Source organism: Canis aureus, chromosome 17 (assembly GCF_053574225.1).
Source record: "Canis aureus isolate CA01 chromosome 17, VMU_Caureus_v.1.0, whole genome shotgun sequence".
Taxonomy (NCBI): Eukaryota; Metazoa; Chordata; class Mammalia; order Carnivora; family Canidae; genus Canis; species Canis aureus.
The window spans coordinates 53,536,513-53,558,486 of NC_135627.1; the positions used below are offsets into that span (position 1 = coordinate 53,536,513).

At 39.9% G+C, this 21,974-nt stretch overlaps 1 protein-coding gene across 10 annotated transcripts in view; it reads right to left on the minus strand.

Annotated features, from left to right (window-relative positions):
- Positions 1–21,974, minus strand: part of EPSTI1 (epithelial stromal interaction 1) — a 94,853-nt gene that overhangs the window by 27,092 nt on the left and 45,787 nt on the right. For 7 of the 10 annotated variants that reach the window (XR_013355930.1, XM_077855543.1, XM_077855549.1 and 4 more), the window contains exons 7-9: positions 12,200–12,293; positions 4,071–4,103; positions 1,506–1,589 (exon numbers count right to left, since the gene is read on the minus strand). Coding sequence is in view for 9 of the 10 variants with exons in the window: in XM_077855543.1 (XP_077711669.1) it covers positions 1,506–1,589; positions 4,071–4,103; positions 12,200–12,293 (211 nt within the window). In the remaining variant the exon portion in view is untranslated. The remainder of the gene's footprint in view (positions 1–1,505; positions 1,590–4,070; positions 4,104–12,199; positions 12,294–21,974) is intronic. The other 3 variants (XM_077855544.1, XM_077855548.1, XM_077855552.1) reach the window with 3 other exon arrangements.

The following is a 21,974-nucleotide window of genomic DNA, read 5'->3' on the forward strand; positions in this document are numbered from 1 at the left end:
CACCATGAAATAAAAATGTTTCTTAGGTTCTTCATTGTTTATATAGTGGCTTAATAACTAAATGTACAACTTATGTTATTTCTTTCAGTGATTTAATTATTTCCTTCTATGCACAAAGCAGTTCAATGACACAGTCATTTATACCATATGCTATTGAGAACGACAAAGGAGTAAGGATTTGACAATTGTTGGAGGAGGATAGCACTCAAAAGGGTTAAATTATAGCAATGATGATTAGTACATACAGTCTATTTCATAAAGTGATTTTACACACAAGGGCTGTAATAAATTGTGTTGTACAGCAAAGATACAAGAAAATAATTTAAACCAAATCAAGGAAATCAAATAGGAGTTAGAATTCAAGTTAATTATATAATTGAAGATATGGATTGGAGAGAGATTCTGGAAGAAATGTCAGGATTTATCAACCACCAAAATGGCAAGGGGAGAAGTTGAAAAGTGAAAATGATGGGGAAGATAATGGTGTCTAACTAGCTAAATAATTTATCTTGCTTCTTCTCAAAGATCTGGAATGTAAAATCTTAAAAATAAAAAAAGGAGGGTGGGATGGGGGAGTGCCTGGGTGGCTTAGTCAGTTGAGCATCTGCCTTCAGCTCAGCTTATGATCTCAGGGGCCTGGGATCGAGCCCCATATTGGGCTCCCTGCTCAGTGGGGAGCCTACTTCTCCCTCTGCCTCTGCCTCTGCCACTCCTCCTGCTTGTGATCCTTCTCTCTCTCTCAACCACTTTCTCTCTTAAATAAACAAAATCTTTAAAACACACAACACACACACACACACACACACACACAAAGATTTGGAATGAGGTGGCAGCTTGGAGCTAACCGCTGGTCTTCATTCTCATCCCATGCTGAGGAGCTTCTGGCCCCATCTGAGCATATGTATAAAACACAGGTATAACCATAAAGTTACAACATTGAACATTTTCAGTTATCATACCAGAAATTTTATATTCTAATGAGAATTACCCTTTAAGTGCTGTTCTTAGGAGGCTCTGCATTCATTTCATTGATTTGTATCTTCAAAACATTTGGAATACCTCACGTATTTGTATACATGCATAGAATATCTTTATTATATGTGTGTTTTAAGTGAATAAGCCAGTTTCATAACTTTTAATGGCTATTTGTTATGTATTATAGTATTCCCTGGACACTACGTATAATTTCAATTATCTTTAGTTTGAAAAATGGCAGCGACATGGATTTATTTTGTAGATCAGAAGTTCACAAATGTTGTCATCTTCTCCATGAACTATTGGCCCACCGACAGCGATACACTATAGCCCTCCTATGAGCCGAAGTACCATGAAAGTTTTGACCAGGACTTTTGACCACAACCCACCATCCTCTTAACTCATTATTTTAATTTTTAATGTTTTCTCATGATTTTCATGTATGTAAATCCTTCTGTTCAGAAAATCTTCAAAATTATCTAGTACTACAAGGAAATAATTAGCGGCGACCAGCAAGGTCTTATGCGTACCTTCTGATGTTGTTCCTCCTTCATCTTTTGCAATTTTTTATTTTCTTCCTCCTTTAGAGAATCCTTATAAGCCCAGCTTCTGGCCTATAAATATATAGGGGAAAAAGATCATAGGAAAAAGCATCACCACAATATACTAGTCTGCCTACCATGGGACTGGTTCTAATAACTCAACCTCTGTACCAAGCATACAGTAAGCTCTCCATACACACTTGCTTATTGGGTGATTAATGCATATGTCTGCAGATCTCCCTGGGGATATATAAAAACAAAGCTGGTATCAGCATAATCATCCAGCACATTTTAAAGGATGATCTAAACGTTTGTTTAATTAAGCTTAAAAAAATATCCCCTCAGAGATCATCAACATAGTTTATTTTTCTAGTGATAAGGATTTGAAAAATATATTTAATTTTCCTCTATTTCAAGTATATTCCCACTAACTAGCAGCAATTCTAACTAGACTCTGGTAAGGAGAGAGCATGGAGATGAAACTGGACTAAGAATGAGCCCAGCAGGGAGAAGGAAAATCTACAGTTTTTACCTCATTTACAAGAGTGCCAATACATTCAATTGCCAGGCATTTATTTCTACTACTTTATTAAACCCTTAAATTCTTTTTTTCATATAAATTTATTTTTTTAACTTTTTTTTTCCTTTTTTAGATTTTGTTTATTTATTCATGAGAGACACAGAGAGAGAAAGGCAGAGACACAGGCAGGGGGAGAAGCAGGCTTCATGCAGGGAGCCCGATGTGGGACTCGATCCTGGGACTCCAGGATCATGCCCTGGGCCAAAGGCAGATGCTCAACCGCTGAGCCACCCAGGGATCCCAAATCCTTAAATTCTATGAAGTAGATATCATCCTCCTTTTGTGAACAAGGAGATGGCCTTGGATATGTAAAATAACTTGAACTGGACCACGGGGTCAAAATGGATTTAAAACTTCAGGTTTAGCAGATTCTGAAGCCCTGAATCTGCCACTCTGCTCTCTGCCTACAATGTGCCTCCCTTCAGCCCCTCCTAACTCCTTTGCTGCTCAGCTGAAATGCTGTCATATTCAACATATAGGGAGCTCAACTAATGCCTTACACATGTAGATTCGGGAAAGCGGGCCTTGCCTAGGAAAGATACTGCTCTCAAACCAAGCTATATTTCTCTGTAAATAAATAAATAAATAAATAAATAAATAAATAAATAAATAGATAAATAAATAAATAAATAAAATAAAATAAAATAAAATAAAATAAAATAAAAATAAAAATAAACCATATATACCCCCAAGTCGCTGATCAGTTAATACCAGAGACGAGCAATGGAGACAGTGACTTTAGAAACACAGACATGCCTACTGCTCATTAATGGCATCCTATTAAATAACTTGTCAACTGGTGATGGATACCATAGAGTTCCAGAGATGGATTTCTTTCTAAGTCTTTGCATCCCTAATAGGTACCTAAAGCTCATATTTATTTCTCAGAAGAAAAAGGCTGTTCAGGAGCTCAAGAGTCATTACCTCTGGCTGAATTAGAGCCTCAAGGGGCAGCCTTAGGAGAACCTGCACGCACAGCAGGATGCCCTTCAGTCCCACTGACCCGCAGGGACAGCATTTCACACACTGGCATAGTGACCATGCATTCTGGAATTTATGAGATTCCACGTATTTGTCTGTTCATTTGTCATACACTTTCTCTGCTCACAGTGATTTGTGGCCCACCCTCTGTAAGGCAGAGAGGGCAACCTGATAAGCTAATACGTAGGAAATGCCATTGTTCTCATAAAACTACCAGCAGCATCATGGCAGCTCACTACATATTTCAGGCCTAGTTCTTTGGACTAATAACCCATAAAGCTTATGAAGGCTGGTTCCCCCACACACACACGCCTTTTTCCTTACTATAATTTTTCTCAAGCACTTCTTAATTCATTCCCCCATTTCTGTCACTATAAAAACCCACATTCCATCAAATAATAAGCACTTGCCAGGAAGGGAGAAAGGCTTTTGGAATGATATCATCTACAGCACCACTAATTAGAATAATGGAACTCCAGATGTGTTCAGAAAGCCCTCATATATTCAAACCCTGCTTTGTTAAACAGGCAAAAATATCCTAGGATTTTTCTCTTATCTAAATCCTAAACACAAGAGGACTGTGACAAGACATCGAAGGTGGAAAGTGGTTCTCTAATGACCCCTTCTTTTTACATTAGAGAAGGCTAGTCCTTATCACAACTATCCCATATAAGACCTGAAAGAGATGGAAATGGACCAGGGGCACACATCTTCTACTCAGGAGGTTAAAAGGAGTAATAAAATATTTAGTTAAAGCAGATAAGATGATTGAGTGAGAAACCTAAATTCTATTTGTATAACTTCCTTTTAAACTTAACCACTTTATTGGTCTTTTATCAGAATATGGGTCCTAGTTTTTGACTCAAAAAAAAAAAATACAGTGATTAGACTGTAACATAAGTAGCATTTAAAAGGCTACAGAGACTGGGAAGTCGCATGGCTCTTCAACTATGAAGAATTTCGAGTTGCTTGCCATCCTAATGCTTGCTTACCCAGCTGTGATTCCCAGGGAGCACAGGAAGTTTCTGTTCAAAAATAATAGGGGAAAACCTTTTGGTCACTATTTTTCTTAGTTCTAAACCCCAGCAATTTCTGTCAATTGTATTCACATGATTTTTCTATCACTAAATATTAATTTAATATATCACTACTAAATTTTTGTTATTCAACTAAAATATATATTTTTACTCACCCTGCCCCAAAAGGTATGCTTATAATATATTTGTTCAATAAATAATATTTAAGCCTCTATGTGCAAGCACTCTATATGACATGACCTCAGACCTCAAGTGCCTCATAGCCTAGTGTGGAAGTCAGACAAGAAGACTGATGACTACAGTATCATGGGTATTATGATGGGTATTATGACAGAAGAAGCTAAAAGAGGATACTTTATTAAACTGGATAAAGAACACCTGCTCAAAATGGGTTGACACTAAGTTGTGTTCTAAAGGTGAGTACGCGTCAGCCTTAGCAGGAGGAAGGGTACTGTGTGAACAACTGAAAAACAGCATTCATTAGTTAGGGCTGCCATAACAAAGTATCACAGTCTGGGTGGCTTAAACACAGAAATGTATTGTCTCAGAGTGCTAGAGACTAGAAGTTCAAAAATCAAGGTATCTGTAATGTTGGTTCCTTCCGAGATCTGTGAGGGAAGGATCTAGGCCTCTCTCCTCGGCTTCTAGATGGCCATCTTCTCCCTGTCTCCTCACATCATCTTCTTTGTACACATGCCTGTCTCTGTGCCCAGATTTCCCTTTTATAAGGACACGTCTCCTGTTAGATTACAGCCATCTCTAATGCCCTCATTTTATCTTGATTATCTCTATAAAGACCTAATCACAAGTATAGTCACATTCTGAGGTACAGAGGGTTGGGACTCCAACAAATGAATTCTGGGGTGGGCGGGGAGACCACAGTTCATCCTTCTCTCAAAAATTACCCTAAACAGAAGAGAAAATGAATTGAAAAATGAATTGAACTCTACATTCAGAAACCAAGATACATCTGTATTCCCAGACAAAAATCTAGAAAGACGAAGTAGATGAAGAATCAGAGCCAAACAAAAGACATGCTGGCAGGGATGGAGGATACCCACAAGACGCCGATTTTCTGCAGAGAGTAACACCAGGACCCAAGAAATAGATGCAACAGCTGCTGAGGAAGACAGATGAAAGATAGGAAAGTGCCTATGCCTGTTCCCATCCTGTAAATTCAGGCACTAACTCTCCCAACCCTGACAGTAAATCAGAAATGTATTCTCTGGATAAATGAAACCAGGCACACCTAGCACAGAAGGTTATGGTGGTCAAACCCTGGGTTGAGAATGAAAGGATTGTGTAAAATCCTGCATACTGAGTAGTGAGCCTCTGGGCCCCCTTCTTTGAAGTTTTCTTCTGCTCCCTGCACAGGGTCCTCTGAGAGCTAGAAGGTGATATTTTATCCATGAAACAAGAATAGGCCGCTGTTTTTAAAAAGCAACAGAGAAGAAAGAAGCTCTGGGAAAATAAAAATATCTTCCCTCCCCTCACAAAAAGGCAGCCAGTAAAATATTTAGAAGATAGATAAGAAAATCTGTTGAGATAATAGAAAAAAAACCCATGTGTACACACACATACACACACACAAACACACACACACACACACAATCTCTGCCCCGGTTCCTGGCATAGACCTCCTAAAACTTTTGTGATTTCCTAAGTGATAAGAGCATTAGGAGCATCTCTTGGTTTGATATTTGCCTTGACCCCATCCCTTGCACACAAGGCTCCTAAAACCATATAAATTCCTAAGTGGTGAGAGCATTAGGAGCATCTTTTGTTCTAATGAGGCCTACTGGATAGGCTCCTGGATGGGAACTGGCCACCAGAAAGACCAAACTATAATTAGAATTTGGAATTTCCAGACCCAACCCTCCAATCCTCCAAAGAGGGGAGAGGAGCTGGATATGGAGTTAATTATTAGATAAGCCTATGTGAGGAAGCCTTCACAAAATCCCAAAAGTATGAGGGTTCAAGGAATTTCCAGGTGGGTAAACACATCCACACTGGGAGGGTGACCATAGCCCAACTCACAGGGAAAGAAGCACCTGCACTCAGGACACTCCCAGACCTCACTCTATATATCTCTTCATCTGGCTGTTCATCTGTATCCTTTATCGTATCTTTTAATAAATTGGTAAACATAAGTACGTGTTTCCCTGAGTTCTGTGAACCATTCTAGCAAATTAAGGGAACCCAGGAAGGGGATCATGGGAATACCCAATTTGTACCCATGTTGAGCAGAAGTTGTGGTAATCTAGGGGCCTACTATTCGCAATTTGGTGTCTGAAGGGGAGGGCAGTTTGGGGGGACTGAGTCCTTAACCTGTGAGAACCTCCAGGTAGATGGTGTCCAAACCGAGTTAAACTACAGGACCCCCAGCTGATGTCACAGAAACACCTGGTGTGAGGGAAGTCCCCACACATCTGTCGCCAGAAGTGTCCGTGTGGCAGTAACATGACAGCAAGGGAGACGCTCAGGAGGGAGGGGAAGGACTGAGGATTTGTCTAACCCAATATGCCAAGAAGTAGGAAAAAAAATGTCAAAGATAAATTAAAGGAGAAAAATATTTTTTTCAAAAAGAAGAAGAAAAATCCAGGAGGCCTAGGATTTCAATAATAAGAATTCCTTAGAGAAAATGAAGGGAAATAAATCAAAGAAATAACACAAGAAAATCACCTAGAACTAGAAACGAGTTTCCAGACTGAAAATGAATATAAATGACCCCCCTACAAGGGCACATCATTATGAATTTAGAGAATACCAGGAAAAAAAAAAAAAAGTGGGGGCAGGGGGGGATATTAAATTTCCCGGTGAAGCAGGGTAAAACCCTTATACATAAGGACTGAAATTCAAATGGCCTTGGCTTTCTCAGGAACTAATACTCAAAGTAAAATAGCACTGCCCTCAGAATTCTGAAGGAAAATTATTTCCAATTTCGACTACTTACCAGAAAATTACAAGCTAAGTGTGAGGGCCGAATAAGGATAGTTTCAGACATGCAATGACCTGAGCATGCATCTTCTCTTGGGAAGCCACCAAATAATATGCTCCATCAAAACAAAGAAATAAAACAGGAAAATAGAAGATATGAGACCCAGAAATCAGGGGACCCAACATAGGAAAGCAAATAAGAGCAATTCCCCCGATGACTTTAAAACAGTGATTCTCATCCTAGGCTGCACATTAGAATTACTCGGGGAGCTTTAAAAGCCCTGAAGCCCAGGCAACAATACAGCAGGATCTCTGGGTGGGGGTGACCCAAGCATCAGTGAATTTTAAAGCCACCCTCTCCTACCCCCACCCCCATAGATGAGGTTGAGAGCCGTTCTATGAAAGGAAGGTCCCACAACCAGCCCAGGTTAAGGCAGAAGGCTGATAGAGGGCTGTTGCCAGGAGGGAAAGAAACCCCAAATGGGGTTTCTTTTTTTTTTTTTTTTTTTAATGATAGTCACACACAGAGAGAGAGAGAGGCAGAGACACAGGCAGAGGGAGAAGCAGGCTCCATGCACCGGGAGCCCGACGTGGGATTCGATCCCGGGTCTCCAGGATCGTGCCCTGGGCCAAAGGCAGGCGCCAAACCGCTGCGCCACCCAGGGATCCCCCAAATGGGGTTTCTATAAGTTATCTGACAGGCACAAAATGGAAAACTGTGTGGAAATTTGCATCAGAGGCACTTGGTAAAACAGTCACAAAATCTGAAGGAAGGCAGTCGAAGGTTCAGAGGAAACTACGCAAATGTTCAAAACAAAATATTGGAGAAGTTGTAAGAGAAAGCCAATGTAAAGTATACTAACTGGCATGGCAGTGAGAAAAAGAAATTTGTGTCATCATAGGAAGAGAATGCCTGTAATACTGAATAGTTATATTAGGAGGATGGAAGGGAAGGAATAAATTAACAAAACTCTAAACTTGATTAGTCAAGCAGTAGCAATATACACATTAAGAGATAAGACGAATCCAAATAACAAAGAAACAGCTAGGGGAGTGTGGTGGGGTGAATAAAATGGCCCTCCAAAGACATCTAGGTCCCCAAGTCTGCAAGCTGTGAAGGTCACCTTATATGGCAAGAGGGACTTTGCAGAAATTGAGGATTCTGAGATAGAAGAGGATCCTGGATGATCCGAGTAAGTGCAATGTAATCACAAGGATCCTTATGGGCAGAAGGCAAGAAAGTCAAAGGGAAATGATGTGAGGAAGAAAGCAGAGGTTGGAGGCAGCCACATGCTGAGGAGCCAGAGTGCTGACAGCTGAAGGGAAGCTAGAAGAGGCAAGGAACGGATTTCCCCCAGAGCCTCCAGGAGAAGCCAGCCTTGCTGACACCCTGATTGTAGCCCCTTCATACTCACTGCTGACTTCTGACCCCCAGATCTGTAAGGGAATGAACCCATGTTGTCTTCAGCCACTAAGTTTGCAGTGATTTGTTACAGCAGCAATGGAATTTTTTTTTTTTTTTTTTTTACATTGAGGCATAAGTGATGGAACATAATATTCCTTTCAGGTGTAGAGCATAATGGTTCAATGTTTGTACGTCGTACAAAATGATCACCACAATAAATCTGGTTAATATCTGTCACCATACCTAGCTGCAAAATGTTTTCTTTGTGATGAGAACTTTTAAGACCTACTTTCTTTAAAAAAAAAAAAAATTTTTAATTAAAAAAAAAAAGACCTACTTTCTTAGCAACTTTTAAATGCACAGTCCAGTGTTGTCAACTAGTCAGATGCTGCACATTACATCCCCAGGGCTTATTTTATAAACAATGGGAAATTAATACAAGGAATTTAAAATATTGGAAGTAGAAATGGGATTAAAAGGGTACAAAGGACACGTGTCTCTAAGTGCTGGCTTTTTAAAAAACGTGTGTCACATGGATAGAAATTAAACCAAACTGCGCTAGGAGCCCTGAGCAGTGGAAGTGAGAAGAAATGGCTGGAAAGGTACGAGCTATAGAGCAGTGCCCTCCAAACATTAATATGTATACAAGTCACCACAGACTGTGTTAAAATGCAGCTTCCTGTTCAGGTCTGGAGCGGGGCCTGAGATTCGTCTACACCTCTACAGGCTCCCGGATGATGCCCATCCTACTGGTCCATGGACCATACTTGGAATAGCAAAGACCTAGATTCTCTGTAGAGAAACGTATTATGTCAAGAGGGAGGGAGGGAGGAAGGAAGGCAGAGGGCAGAAAGGGTTTTGTGCTTAAGCTAAAGCATTTTGACTTTATCTTCGAAGATACCAGGAGCCACTGGGCAGTAGAACAACAGTGAGAGATTTTTTAAATTATTGAGATTTTTTAAATTATTATTCTCTCTGGAAGAGGAGGCAAGGGACAACAAAGTGGACTGGAAATCATTTAGTGTATAACCAGAAATATTCAATGATAATGACTAGGGAAGACATGAGGATGCTGGCACTTCTGATACACACACACACCCAAACACACACACACACACAGTACAGAGAACTGTATCAACCCATGTGTAAGTAAACACTGTCTTTTGTCCGAAGTTCTCTTGTGTATCACTTAAAGGAATTTTCTTGTAGTCTAGATGGAATTATTTAGCATTTATTAGATTCCCATCTGCCCATGGAAGATCCACATTTAGTAAGTGTGATAAGAGCAATTTTCTCGCTGAGTGAAGTAATAAGCCAGTCGGAGAAGGACAAACATTATATGTTCTCATTCATTTGGGGAATATAAATAATAGTGAAAGGGAATATAAGGGAAGGGGGAAGAAATGTGTGGGAAATATCAGAAAGGGAGACAGAACGTAAAGACTGCTAACTCTGGGAAACGAACTAGGGGTGTTGGAAGGGGAGGAGGGCGGGGGGTGGGAGTGAATGGGTGACGGGCACTGGGGGTTATTCTGTATGTTAGTAAATTGAACACCAATAAAAAATAAATAAATAAATAAATAAATAAACTTTACTACTAAACTATAAAAAAAAGAGCAATTTTCTCAGAAAAGTTGTATTATGTTAAAATTGTTTAAAAAAAAAACAAAAACAAAAAACCTCGAAACCCTGCAGCTCATCACACCCCACATAAATGGGCACCACAAGGAGTTCACATTCTATACACTGACCATAGCTAAGGCAAACTGCAGGTGTCTTCTTTCTACATCGCAAAAGTGCACTGTGTATGTGGGACGTCCCTAGAGCATTAGAAATGGTTCTGCAGAGCATTCTCAGAGGAATTCTATGCATATATGGACTAGACGGAATGAGAAGAGTACAATATGGGTAAAAAAAAAAAAAAAGTCACTTAAATATATCGAACACCGGGACGCCTGGGGGGCTCAGAGGTTGAGCATCTGCTTTTGGCTCAGGGCATGATCCCGAAGTCCTGGGATCGAGTCCCACCTCGGGCTCCCTGCACGGAGCCTGCTTCTCCCTCTGCCTGTGTCTCTGCCTCTCTCTCTGTGTCTCTCATGAATAAACAAATAAAATCTAAAATATATATATATTGAACACCAACAAATTATTAATAGTGTTGAAAGGGGAGCAGCTAGTGAACACAGCTCATAAAGAACCCATCCCGGTTCCAGTGCTGCCCCATATTTTCTATGAATAGCTCTGAGGGTCGTGTGACTAATGCACTAATCAATCCACGGAAAACACAGCTCTGGAAGAGATGACTCATCTTTTGGATCACAATATTAAAATTCAGGATGATCTTGTTAAATTGAAGAAATGAGCCAAAAATCAATTGAGCAAGCGCACACAGTCCTGCCATGTGTTTCAAACCACAGGCTTCAGGAAGCCCTCAAACGGAATCAAGACCATCCTGGCAGCCAAGCACACAGTTGATAAAGCTATCCGATTCCTATTTCCCCGCCCTGTCGCCCATAGCCACAGGTATCTGGACAGATGTCAATGACTGTCCATACTCAGGATTTAGCTCCACTACCTATGGCTTCTCAAGTCTTTCCTCTAGTGCCCTGCAGTGAGGAAACAGACGACAGATGTGAAAGGACCTGTGGCTAACCTAGATTTCGGAATATCACATTAGCAGTGGACAAAAAAATAAGGAACATTTAAGAGCATAATGACCTTTTTCCTAAGGAGTGTCAGGACGTCTCCTTACATTTTACAACACAGTCGCTGCTGGGTGATTGGCATTAAGGAGGGCACACGATGTGATGAGCACTGGGTGTTATGCTATGTTGACAAAGTGAATTTAAATATAAATAAATAAACAGATAAATAATAAAAAATAAAATGCGATCACTAAGGAGAAAGGGGGGAGGGGTGGAAGAGATAAAGGTCAGGTTTCTCTACCATCTTATTCACCTGCCCAAACCCTGGAAAAGTGAACACTCTTGAAAACTTAAATCCAGGACACCTAGATGCTCAATGGTTGAGCATCTGCCTTTGGCTCAGGTCATGACCCTGGGCTACTGGGATCAAGTCCTGCATCGGGTTCCCTGCAGGGAGTCGGCTTCTCCCTCTGCCAGGGTCTCTGCCTCTCTGTGTATGTGTCTTGTTAATAAATAAATTAAATCTTTAAAAAAAGAACCCAAAAACTTAAACCCATCTTTTCTCTCAACTACAACCCTCTCCCAGAGGCATCCTTAATTCCACTTGCTTTCTTGTTCCCAGTTGGCCAGCCAACCACCCGGGCCCCGCCCACTTCACCTTCTAAGTGGTTCTTTGACCTATGCTCTCAGCTCCATCCTCCCACCCACTACACTATCTCCATCATTCCTCACCTGGGCTAATACAGAGCCTCTTAGAGGCCTCTCTGCCTCTCTATTCCTTTAGAGCCATTCTGCACCTGGTTACCAGTGTGATCCCACTAAAATGCAAATCTGATCTTGATCCTTCCCAGGACATTTTTAGTACCACTGGCATTGACAGAATGAGGTTCAAGTTCTCCAACACAGTATACAAATTTCTTCAGTGGTATTAGGCCAAGAGTACCACAAGCTTCCCATATCTGCCTTTAGTTCCAGCCATCTAGTCTATAAGGTCACTCTACACCCTTGGTCTTCATTCTCTAAATACCTCTTTATAAAATACCTTTTATAAAGGTATTTTATAAAGAAAGGAACCCTGCATGGAAGCCCACACTTACCCAAGTTGAAGACTGTGGGTCAGGAAAAGCAATTGGACGGGTACTCCGGTCTGGCAACTCTGTGTCCAGTCTGCTCAAGAACTCAGCAGTTTTGCTAGCAGGAACACAAATAGGTGTCAGTGCCTTCATGAAAATAGAAATATTATTTATTGTACTTTTGGATACTAGCCTAGACTTCCATTGGGTGATGACTGAAAGTCTCCCGAGTAGAACAAAAGGTTAGTTTGAGAACAAGGTAGTGTAGAAAACCAAAACAAAATGCCATTGCAAGCAAGACCACAACCTTGAAGAACATTAGTCGGAAAAAAATAAAATTAGGTTTGTAGAATGTGAACCTATGATTTCATATTTTCTATTTAGTGTATTTGGACATGGAGAGAAATGCTCTCTCAAGTTCCATAGCGTGGGGTCCTAATTTCCCATCTGAGCATTTAAAGCTTGACACTTAGACTTGACGATAGAGCTGGGGAATACTGGGTCCCCTGGGACTCATTCCACACTGGTTTCACATGGCCCTTCACCCCTTTCTCTTCTCCTTTCCCTCGCGGCTTTGACTGCTCTCATGATACACAGACCCTCCAACACAGTAACTCTTAACCATGTATGGATCACAGACCCTCCCCGCTTTGGGAATCTGAAAGCAGCAATGGACCTTTTCTCTCAACACAGACACACACACACACACACACGCATACACACCTTCACATTTGATTTGTACCTTCCATAGAAAATAAGAAGTGCTGCTGGTTCTGGTTTGCATTTCTGCCATCATTTTTTAGCCCAGAAAAACTGGCCTAGAAATATCTTCAGTTTTAATAAGAAGTTTTTTGATTTTCCCTTAAAAATCCAAAACACGTTGGAGGTGCCTAGGTCCTCAGTCAGTTAAGTGTCCAACTCTTGGTTTTGGCTCAGGTCATGATCTCAGGGTCATGAGACTGAGCCCCGAGTAAGGCTCTGTGCTCAGCAGGGAGTCTGCTTGAGATTCTCTCTCTCCCTCTGCTACTCCTTCTGTGCATGCTCAATCTCTCCCTCTTTCAAAAAAAATAAGTCTTTAAACAAAAAAAAAAAAAAGAAAGAAAGAAAGAAAGAAAGAAAGAAAGAAAGAAAGAAAGAAAGAAAGAACCCAAACCATCACCCTAATTTCTCCTCTCACCTATGTCAAGCACAGCACAGTAGAATTGCCTAAACCTTAATCCAGTGGCTTTCCCATGCTGGCTACCATTGACCTCTATTCCTGTGTCCTCTCCCCATGTAATCTGTAGGACTTTTACCACCTTATTTCACATTCACAACCAAATTCCTCATGGAGAAAAAAAAAAAAAATCCTCATGGAGGCCTAATTCATACTGCACCAGTCCCCTTGCAGCCTGCTCTCTGCTTGCCTCCTTCCTCTTCTTCCCCCTAATATTTTAGTCATACTGCTAAGCTCCAATTCATCAATACTTAAGATACAGGCATCAAAGGAAGCACAACTGGTCAGGTGAAAACAATTGGTATCCAGAGGACGGGAAAATCAAAACAAGGAGTTCAAAATTAAACAGAGATGCCAACATCCCTTCAAATAATTACTTAGACAGAACATGGCATTTGAACAAGGTCAGAAGCTTAAGCTAGGAAAGGAAGAGCAAAAAGTTAAGCGACGTACATAACCCTGAGGAGCGTAAGGCTTCGACAGTTGAGACAAACAGCCTCTCCATTTGTCTGGGATTGCTTATCTTGCCCAGAATAGACAAGGAGACTAATGAAGTCGCGGAGTCTGGAAGCTGCCCCACTGTCTGGGGCTTTATGAAGTCATCAGTCAAAAGTGTAAGGGAGTTGCCAGAAGTTTGGATGAAATTTCTGAATATCCTTAGCTGAGTTCAGACATAGGAAAAGCAGTGACAAAGGAACACCGTGACCAACAAGGAAGGAACTTCAGACCAGGTTGATTGGCAGCCCTGCATTGTGTATGGACAGTTGCTTCTCAGCTGCTAGTACCAAGCACAAAGCTAGCTGCCTGCCTAGCCAGCCACTAGTCATGGCCTGTCTGCCAATTATCACTGCCTCACTTATGCCACAGGATTAAATCATAATGACAGGGCCACAGGGCTGTCACAGGAATACAAGTAGGGGTATGTGCAGAATGCAGATCACTCCCAAAGATTAACTATGCAAACAAGCCAAGTCCCAAGTTACTAAACTAACTGGTATTTGTCTACTATTACTACACTACCTAGGTATATAATCTCATTTCCATATATTGGCTAAACTGAATGGGGATCCTTGTAAGCGGTCGTGGTCATATTTAATAAAAATAAAATACACAACCTTTTTGAGGGCAAAAGTTGAGAATCTCCTGGCAGGAAGTCCAATAAGACTATGAACCTCAGACTGCAGCACTGAGTCACCCCCTTTCCCTTGGAGTTTCTTGCCGTTTGTCATCCCTGTGACTCTGTCATCTATTGAGGGGATCATCCTCTTTTGCTTTATCACTCTAACCCATGCATAGATACAGGACTCCCTGTATTCTCCACAGAACTGATGAAAGGATTACCAATAACTCAGACTTGGTTTAGAAGATTTAGTTCACTCATGTCTGACTTCAAATCTTCAAGGGTCCTTCCTGCTTGTTTTTAGGGTGATTCCTATAGGTTCTCCTAAAAGGTGTCTCTAGGATAACCTCACTTCCGCACAACCCAGTTGCAGCAGAGATTGCTAAATGTCCATCAGGTTCATGGTCTCCTATTGAAGTCACACAACTTGACTACATTCCCTGGCCTCCCTTGCAGTTAAGGTTGGCCACGGGGTTGAGTCTTAACCAATAGAATGTGAAAGGAAGTGATGCATACCCCTTCCAGAACAAATTATAAACATTCCACACATGCCCCCCACACACACACATTTTTCTCCTCTGGCTGGCTGGAGTAAAGATAACCAAAACTTGAAAGTTGTAGGAGAGCCCATATTGGCTTGGTGCCTAAATATATGAGTAGAGGAGACCTCCACTCGACCTTGTTCATCCATGCCTTAAATGAATACAAAAAAAACCCAACAAGCCCACAGTACTCAATCTATTACATATTTTAAAGTCTATTACAATATTTAGTATACTCTAATAACACAACATAAAGAAATATATACAAGAAAAGAAAAAAAAGAAATAGATACAAAAAGATCATTTCTCATTTTAGGTGATCAATTCCAAAAGTATAAGAGATGACCAAGAAGATTTGAGGAAGAAAAAGAAAAAAAATTCTCAAGGATTTAGCTAGACAGCTTAGGTATTTCAGAACCTTAGTTGAGAGAGGGGAAGGTGGAAAAGGGGAAGAGCCTGCTCATCCTTGAGCTGTCTTCCTGTCAGGTCTATGAACTACTTAGGCCCAGAGCATAAAAAATATAATAACCTTCCAGATGCCAGGGAGTGTCTTGCAAAACTGGTCCCCTTAGAAATTGCTAATGGAGGAAAAAATTGATGGTACTACTTCAGAGAGTAATTTGACAATCCTTAGTAGAGTTGAGTATGTACATTACTTCTAGGTGCCTACTCTAGAGAAAGTCTTGCATAGGTATTTAAAGACACCTGAACAGGGTTATTTAATCTAGTATCATTTGTAAGAGTCTCAGAGAAAGATAAAGGGATCTGGGGGCTGAGGGGTTGGGGAGAAGGGAGATAAGAATGGAAAAGTAGAAGGGAATGAATTAGATCTCCATCAAGAATCAGTATGGTTCAATCTCAAAAAAAAAGGTATCTGATGAAGAAAAAAAAATGTAAAAGTATGATGCAGGGATCAAATTATCCAAGAGACATCAAAAAAAAAAAAAAAAACAGGGATCCCTGGGTGGCGCAGCGGTTTGGCGCCTGCCTTTGGCCCAGGGCGTGATCCTGGAGACCCGGGATCGAATCCCACGTCGGGCTCCCGGTGCATGGAGCCTGCTTCTCCCTCTGCCTGTGTCTCTGCCTCTCTCTCTCTCTGATGTGACTATCATAAATAAATAAAAAATTAAAAAAAAAACAGTCTGAAAAAAAAAGTCTGTACCTTGTGTGGATTCATGTATATGTAATAAAATTGGAGAAGTGTACATGATGAGAAAAAGAACAGCCCAAAACATCTGGGAACTGGTCTGACATAGCTACACGTCATGATGTTATTACAGATTAATTCGAAACTCACAGCTAAACCATGTTATTCTACTGATAACATAAATGGTCCCACAGGAGCACCCACCTCACACAAGTGCACCTCACAAATGACCATATATCCTCCATCTTGCTAAATGAATGGCGACTTCCTTACCAATTACATCTTCGTATTCATCTAGGCTGTCCTCCCTAGAGGTAAGATTTACTGACACACCCAATCATAGAATTGTCCCCATATGCTGAAAACACAATCCCTTGCTTCTTTAGACCCTTCCCAAAATTACCCAACCAAAATCTAAATCCTAATCAATTCTTCCTAGCAGTCTCACTGAGATATCCCACCACTTCTTGTGATGTGAGTTTGCCTTTTCTGCAACAAGTAACAAACCCAGCATGTTCAACTACAAGGTGTATCCCTGGTGGTCTTTGGCTGAAAGGCACTGACAAATGCTACGTACCAGAACAGCTGTTGCTGCTAGAAAAAAGATGGAGGGATGGGGGGAACAGTGAAAGGGTTCATCCATCACTTCGCCATTTAAATTTCTTTTTAAAAATGAACCTAAGCTCAATCTCAGGTATGACCTTCATGGTTGATACATACTTTCTATGATTTTTGACATGTTTCTCAAAAAGAGAAAAAGCATACACAGTGTCGTAGTGCTTATCAGGGAAAAGCTTTACGCGTGCCATTCTAGGTTCCTTAGAACAGTAATGTCCAAAATGCCAACTGGAACACCTGTGTGAGGCTGGCCCCATGAGCATCATCTATGATGCTTCTTGGAAATTACTGGACTCAAGACTTGGACTTTGTAATTCAGCATGTCTGGAGTAGGAACTGAGAATCTGTGTTTCTCAAAAGCCCCCCCACCCCCGGTGATCCCAAGAACTATTATAGTTGTACAGATAGATACTTAATATGCATAATTCTCTTAGATCCACATGATTCTGACCTATGATTAAATCATGCTATGGCATCCATTTGAAAACAAAACGTCAGTGTGTCTTGGGAACCCTTCTATATGAGGACTACCTAACAACACATTCTTCCTCGTCTTTCACAATAGCTTCACAAACCTGAATTTCCCCACCATGAGGTTTAGGTGAGCAAGTATTCACCTACATTCACATATGCATTTGTGCAGGCAGCAAATATTTCTTTAGTCTCTGCTTTGTGCTTAGCAGTATGGGTTATCGGATAAACAGATACTGCTTATCCTGGTTTCTAAACAGACACTGTTTTGCCTGAGTCAGTTTCAATGTAAGTGGATGTGAACAAAAACCATTCATATACTTATAAGGACTCAGAGCTAAATCAGTGGGGGGGGGGGAGTTAAGGATTACAGGATATTTTAATAGTCCTCAAGTATCTCCCCCAATTACAAAGAGAAAAAACAAGAGCTGTACAGCAGAGACTAATGTAACCAGAGACTGAGAGTTAACATCACCAATAATGAAGGCATCAACATCATGTACCATCTGATACGATGCTCTGAGGACCAGCAGCCCTTCTTAGTATTCTGAAAATTAAAACCTCCACCTGCCCATAAGAAAACATCAGATAAACCCAAAATTCTACAAAGTAACTAACCAGTACTGCTTGAAAGTATCAAACATAAAGCAAGAAACAAAGCAAAAATGAAGCATTGTCACAGACTGGAGGAAACTAAATAGTCATGAGCACTAATTATAATTATTTTTTTAACTTTTTTTTTAAGATTTATTTATGATAGACACACAGAGAGAGAGAGGCAGAGACACAGGAGGAGAGAGAAGCAGGCTCCGTGTCGGGAGCCCGACACAGGACTCGATCCCAGGACTCCAGGATCGCGCCCTGGGCCAAAGGCAGGCGCCAATCCGCTGAGCCACCCTGGGATCCCCATGAGCACTAGATATATTATGGGATTCTGAGTCAGATCCTAAAATAGAAAAAGAACATTGGAGAGAAATTGGTGAAATTCTGATAAAGCCTTTAGTTTAGAGTGTTGTGTATCAATGTTAATTCCCTAGTTTGATCACTTTACCATGGTTATTCAAGGTATTAACATTAGGGGGAGGTAGGAGAAGATCTTACTGCAAGACGCTGTAGTATTTTTGTAAGCTTTCTCTAAGCTGAAAATTATTTCAAAAGAAAAAGAAAATCTTCCTCAGCTCTCTTCCTTACCTGAAACCAAGACTGTATCTTAAAGCCAGTGCTTTCTGCCAAATTCCCTAAATGGAGATATTTTATTTCTCATACTACATTTTCCTCAGTTCCTAGCGGTGACACAGGCATCTTCTTTGCTCCCCCTACTATTTCCAGACCATTGCAAAAAAGGATGTCTGTTCCTGTAGTGCTCCTGACCTCAGTAAACCCTACGTTCTTCCTGTTTGCTGCTGCCACTCTCCAAACCTTCTGGTCAACCATCTCTCTCGCATTACGACTAGCCTTCCTATCTCAACTACTGTCAACAACAAGTCCCTGCCTTCCAGCCCCCAAGCTCTGTTTTTTTTTTATTTTCTCCTTTCCAGTAGCTCTTCGTTCTGCCTCAGCCACACTCCTAGAGTCCTACCCTAGACTGTATCATCATCAACAAATAGCCTCCTTCCAACATATGAAATGACAGATCTCACTCTTGGACAGAACTTTCTATCGTTCCGTGTTCTTTGCACAAACACCCTTACTACAATAGTTTTCTAGCCTCTTTGAGCTTTCCAAAGCCTTGTTCCTCTCCCTTTCTCACTATCAGTTTCCACCCATCTTTACTTACTGGGCAGCTTAGACCCCACAGTCCATTTTTATGATCTTCCCTTTACAAATTCCTTTAACTCTCCCCTTCCTTTCTCAGATAAAGTCAACCATCTGCTTTTTCTGCTTGTGCACCAGAGCAAGGGAATCAAACTTGGGGAAAATAATATATTAGGTGTTTGGGGATGGTAGGCCTGGAGGAGGATGGAAGAGTTGTGGGGTAGGTTGGCTTGACATGAAATTTACAAACACTAACATCACTCTAAACTGAGCCAACACCAACTCCTACCTGGACTCCCCCAGTGATGTCTCTAGCCTCTCCATGTCCATTCTTGCCTCCTCAAATCTATTCTTGACACAACAAAAGGTAATAATCACTTCTTAAAAAGCATTTATAAAGCTTCTGAAGATTTTCCCTCTAGAGCTTAAATAAAGCCCAGACTCTGTGCCATGCCCTGTATGATCGGCCTGGCTCCTGCCTATCTTGGCAACTGCAGGATCTCTCTTTCCCCACTTCAACCCAAATATACCAGCTTCCTTTCAGGTTATTGAATACACTATGTGCTGTTCCCTCAGCCTAGGACCTTCTTCCCTGATTCTCAGCAGAGCTCATTCCTTCTCATCCTTCCATCTTCAGTCCAGATGTCATTTTCTCAGATTCTGGTCTTCCCAGTCATGCTAAGGAAATTCCCCACTCCCAGTCCCAGTGTTCCTGATCACTGGTAAAGATGGCTATCTTCACACTATGTTCTCTCATAGGAATCATTGTCTATTATTCTATATATTTCTAGGTTAGCTTGCTTATATTTATCTGAATTTCTGCTTTTTGGTGATGGGGCTATATTTGTTTTATTTATAATACATACCTAGAACCTAGTAACAAGGAATAGTGCTTGACACATACCAGGCGCTCATTGTTGAATAAACGACAACGCACTGCCTAATGCTAATACCTTTATATTTTGGCCGGTGTAAAAACAAAATTTTTGTGTTTCTCTGATCATTAGGGAGGGCACAATATTTTTATTGATTTTATATTCCTTCTCTTTTAACTGCTAGTTCAAGCCATTTGCCAATTTTCCTAGAGTTGTCTTTTTCTTACTAATCTGTAGAGTTCTTTGTGAAATTAAGCCTTCTTCCATTACTCTTGAGGCAAATATTTTCTCCTAGACTCACTTGTAATGTTGCTCACTGTCTCCTATCATAAATAGTTTCTGCAGTTAAATCTGTACTTTTCCTTATGGCTTCTGAGTTATATGTGTGACTTATAATTTGTGGAGTAGAATCTTCTCCTTTCTAAAAACGTTCTTCATTATATTCTAATTTTGTAGGTTCAATACATTTTGTCAAATTATCTCTTTGACACTGATTTGAAAGAATACTTTTATCAATAACTGAAGCTCTAAATACTAAATTCCCATATATTCATGGGCCTACTTGTAGATTTTCTCTTTCACTGAATAGATTTATTTACTACAATATCAATGACACTTTATTACTACTATAGTTTTATATTATATATATGATACCTAGTACAGTAAGTCTCTCCCAAGTCCCTTTAATTTTTCATTTTAAAATTTATTTACCTTTTCAGTATTTTCTCTTTAAACTTGGCTTATCAAATTGCACAAAATTTCCTGTTCAGGAGAACTATTATCTTTATAATATTCTTTTTTTTCTTTTTATACTAAATGGTCTATATTTATTTTCATCTTCTTTTAGGTATTTTATTTATGTAGGCAAATAAATAATATGTAGGTATTTATTAGACTTACACCCACTTGTTTTACAGTGCAGATGAGTATTTTAAATGGGATCTTTCTTTCAATTATATTTTTGTAATGAGCTTTTGATAGTGTATAAGAAAGACAAATATTTGCATATTGGCTTTAGATCCATTCACGTTAGTTGGCCTATTTGTACCAGCTCTCTTAATTTTTTAGTTGATCCCTTTGGGATGTTTTAGAAAGACAATCAGAGACACTTATCTCTTTCTAAAGAGCCAATATTTAGGTTCTTTATTTGTTAGAATTAGAAATAGTCTCTAGGTACAGGTCAGTAATAACAAGCACTCTCATTATCCTGTTCCAGACTCCGCTGGGGAAACTGGCTTCCTTTCTAGGATTTCAAAAGAAATCTAACGCTTTCTTTGAAAGTTTAGTAGAACTCACTGGAAAAAACCCAACTGGGCCTCCCATCTTTTATACGTAAAATCAAGCTACATTTTTCCTTCCATTTATAGTTTTTATTCTATTCACACTTTAAGTCTAGTGTACATTTTCCCCAGGAAATTTTTTTTCACTCAGATGTCCTCATTTAACAACAAGAAGTAGGACATAGTATTTTGTGCTTCCAGGAATTTGGTTATACTTCCTTTCTTGTCCTTGTAGTTTTTTTTTTTTTTCTTTGAAAATCAAACAAGTTCAAAATCTGTCTGAAATTTTATCAGAATTTTTTTAAAAACTAGTTTTGGGGTTAATTTACAGATGATAAATTCCTTTTCTACAGATTTTTTTCTACCGAAAACATTTTTTTCCTGTATTATCCTTCCATCTCTTTTTATTTATTTTATGGTTAAAATACTATCTTAATAAAATGCTTTTTTTTATTTCCATTTTTACTGAATGGTTTTAAAACTCTATGTTTGCTAAATAATTTTGTAGCCACATTCTATAGATTTTAACATGGGATACTTTAAAATTTGTATTCTTTTATCCCCAAGTAATTTGCAATTTCAGTTTTGGTTTCAATTTATATCCTAAAAAGTCATGTAGAAAAGTGATTAGAAAAATTTAAGTGAATGGATGTTAAACCTCCTTCTTGTTTAATTTCTAATTTTATTAGATTTTTCTTAGGAATGGTAGCTTTTTAGGATTTGGGGAATATTTGAGGGATTTTCTGAGAAACTGAAACCTCAGTCATGGCCAATT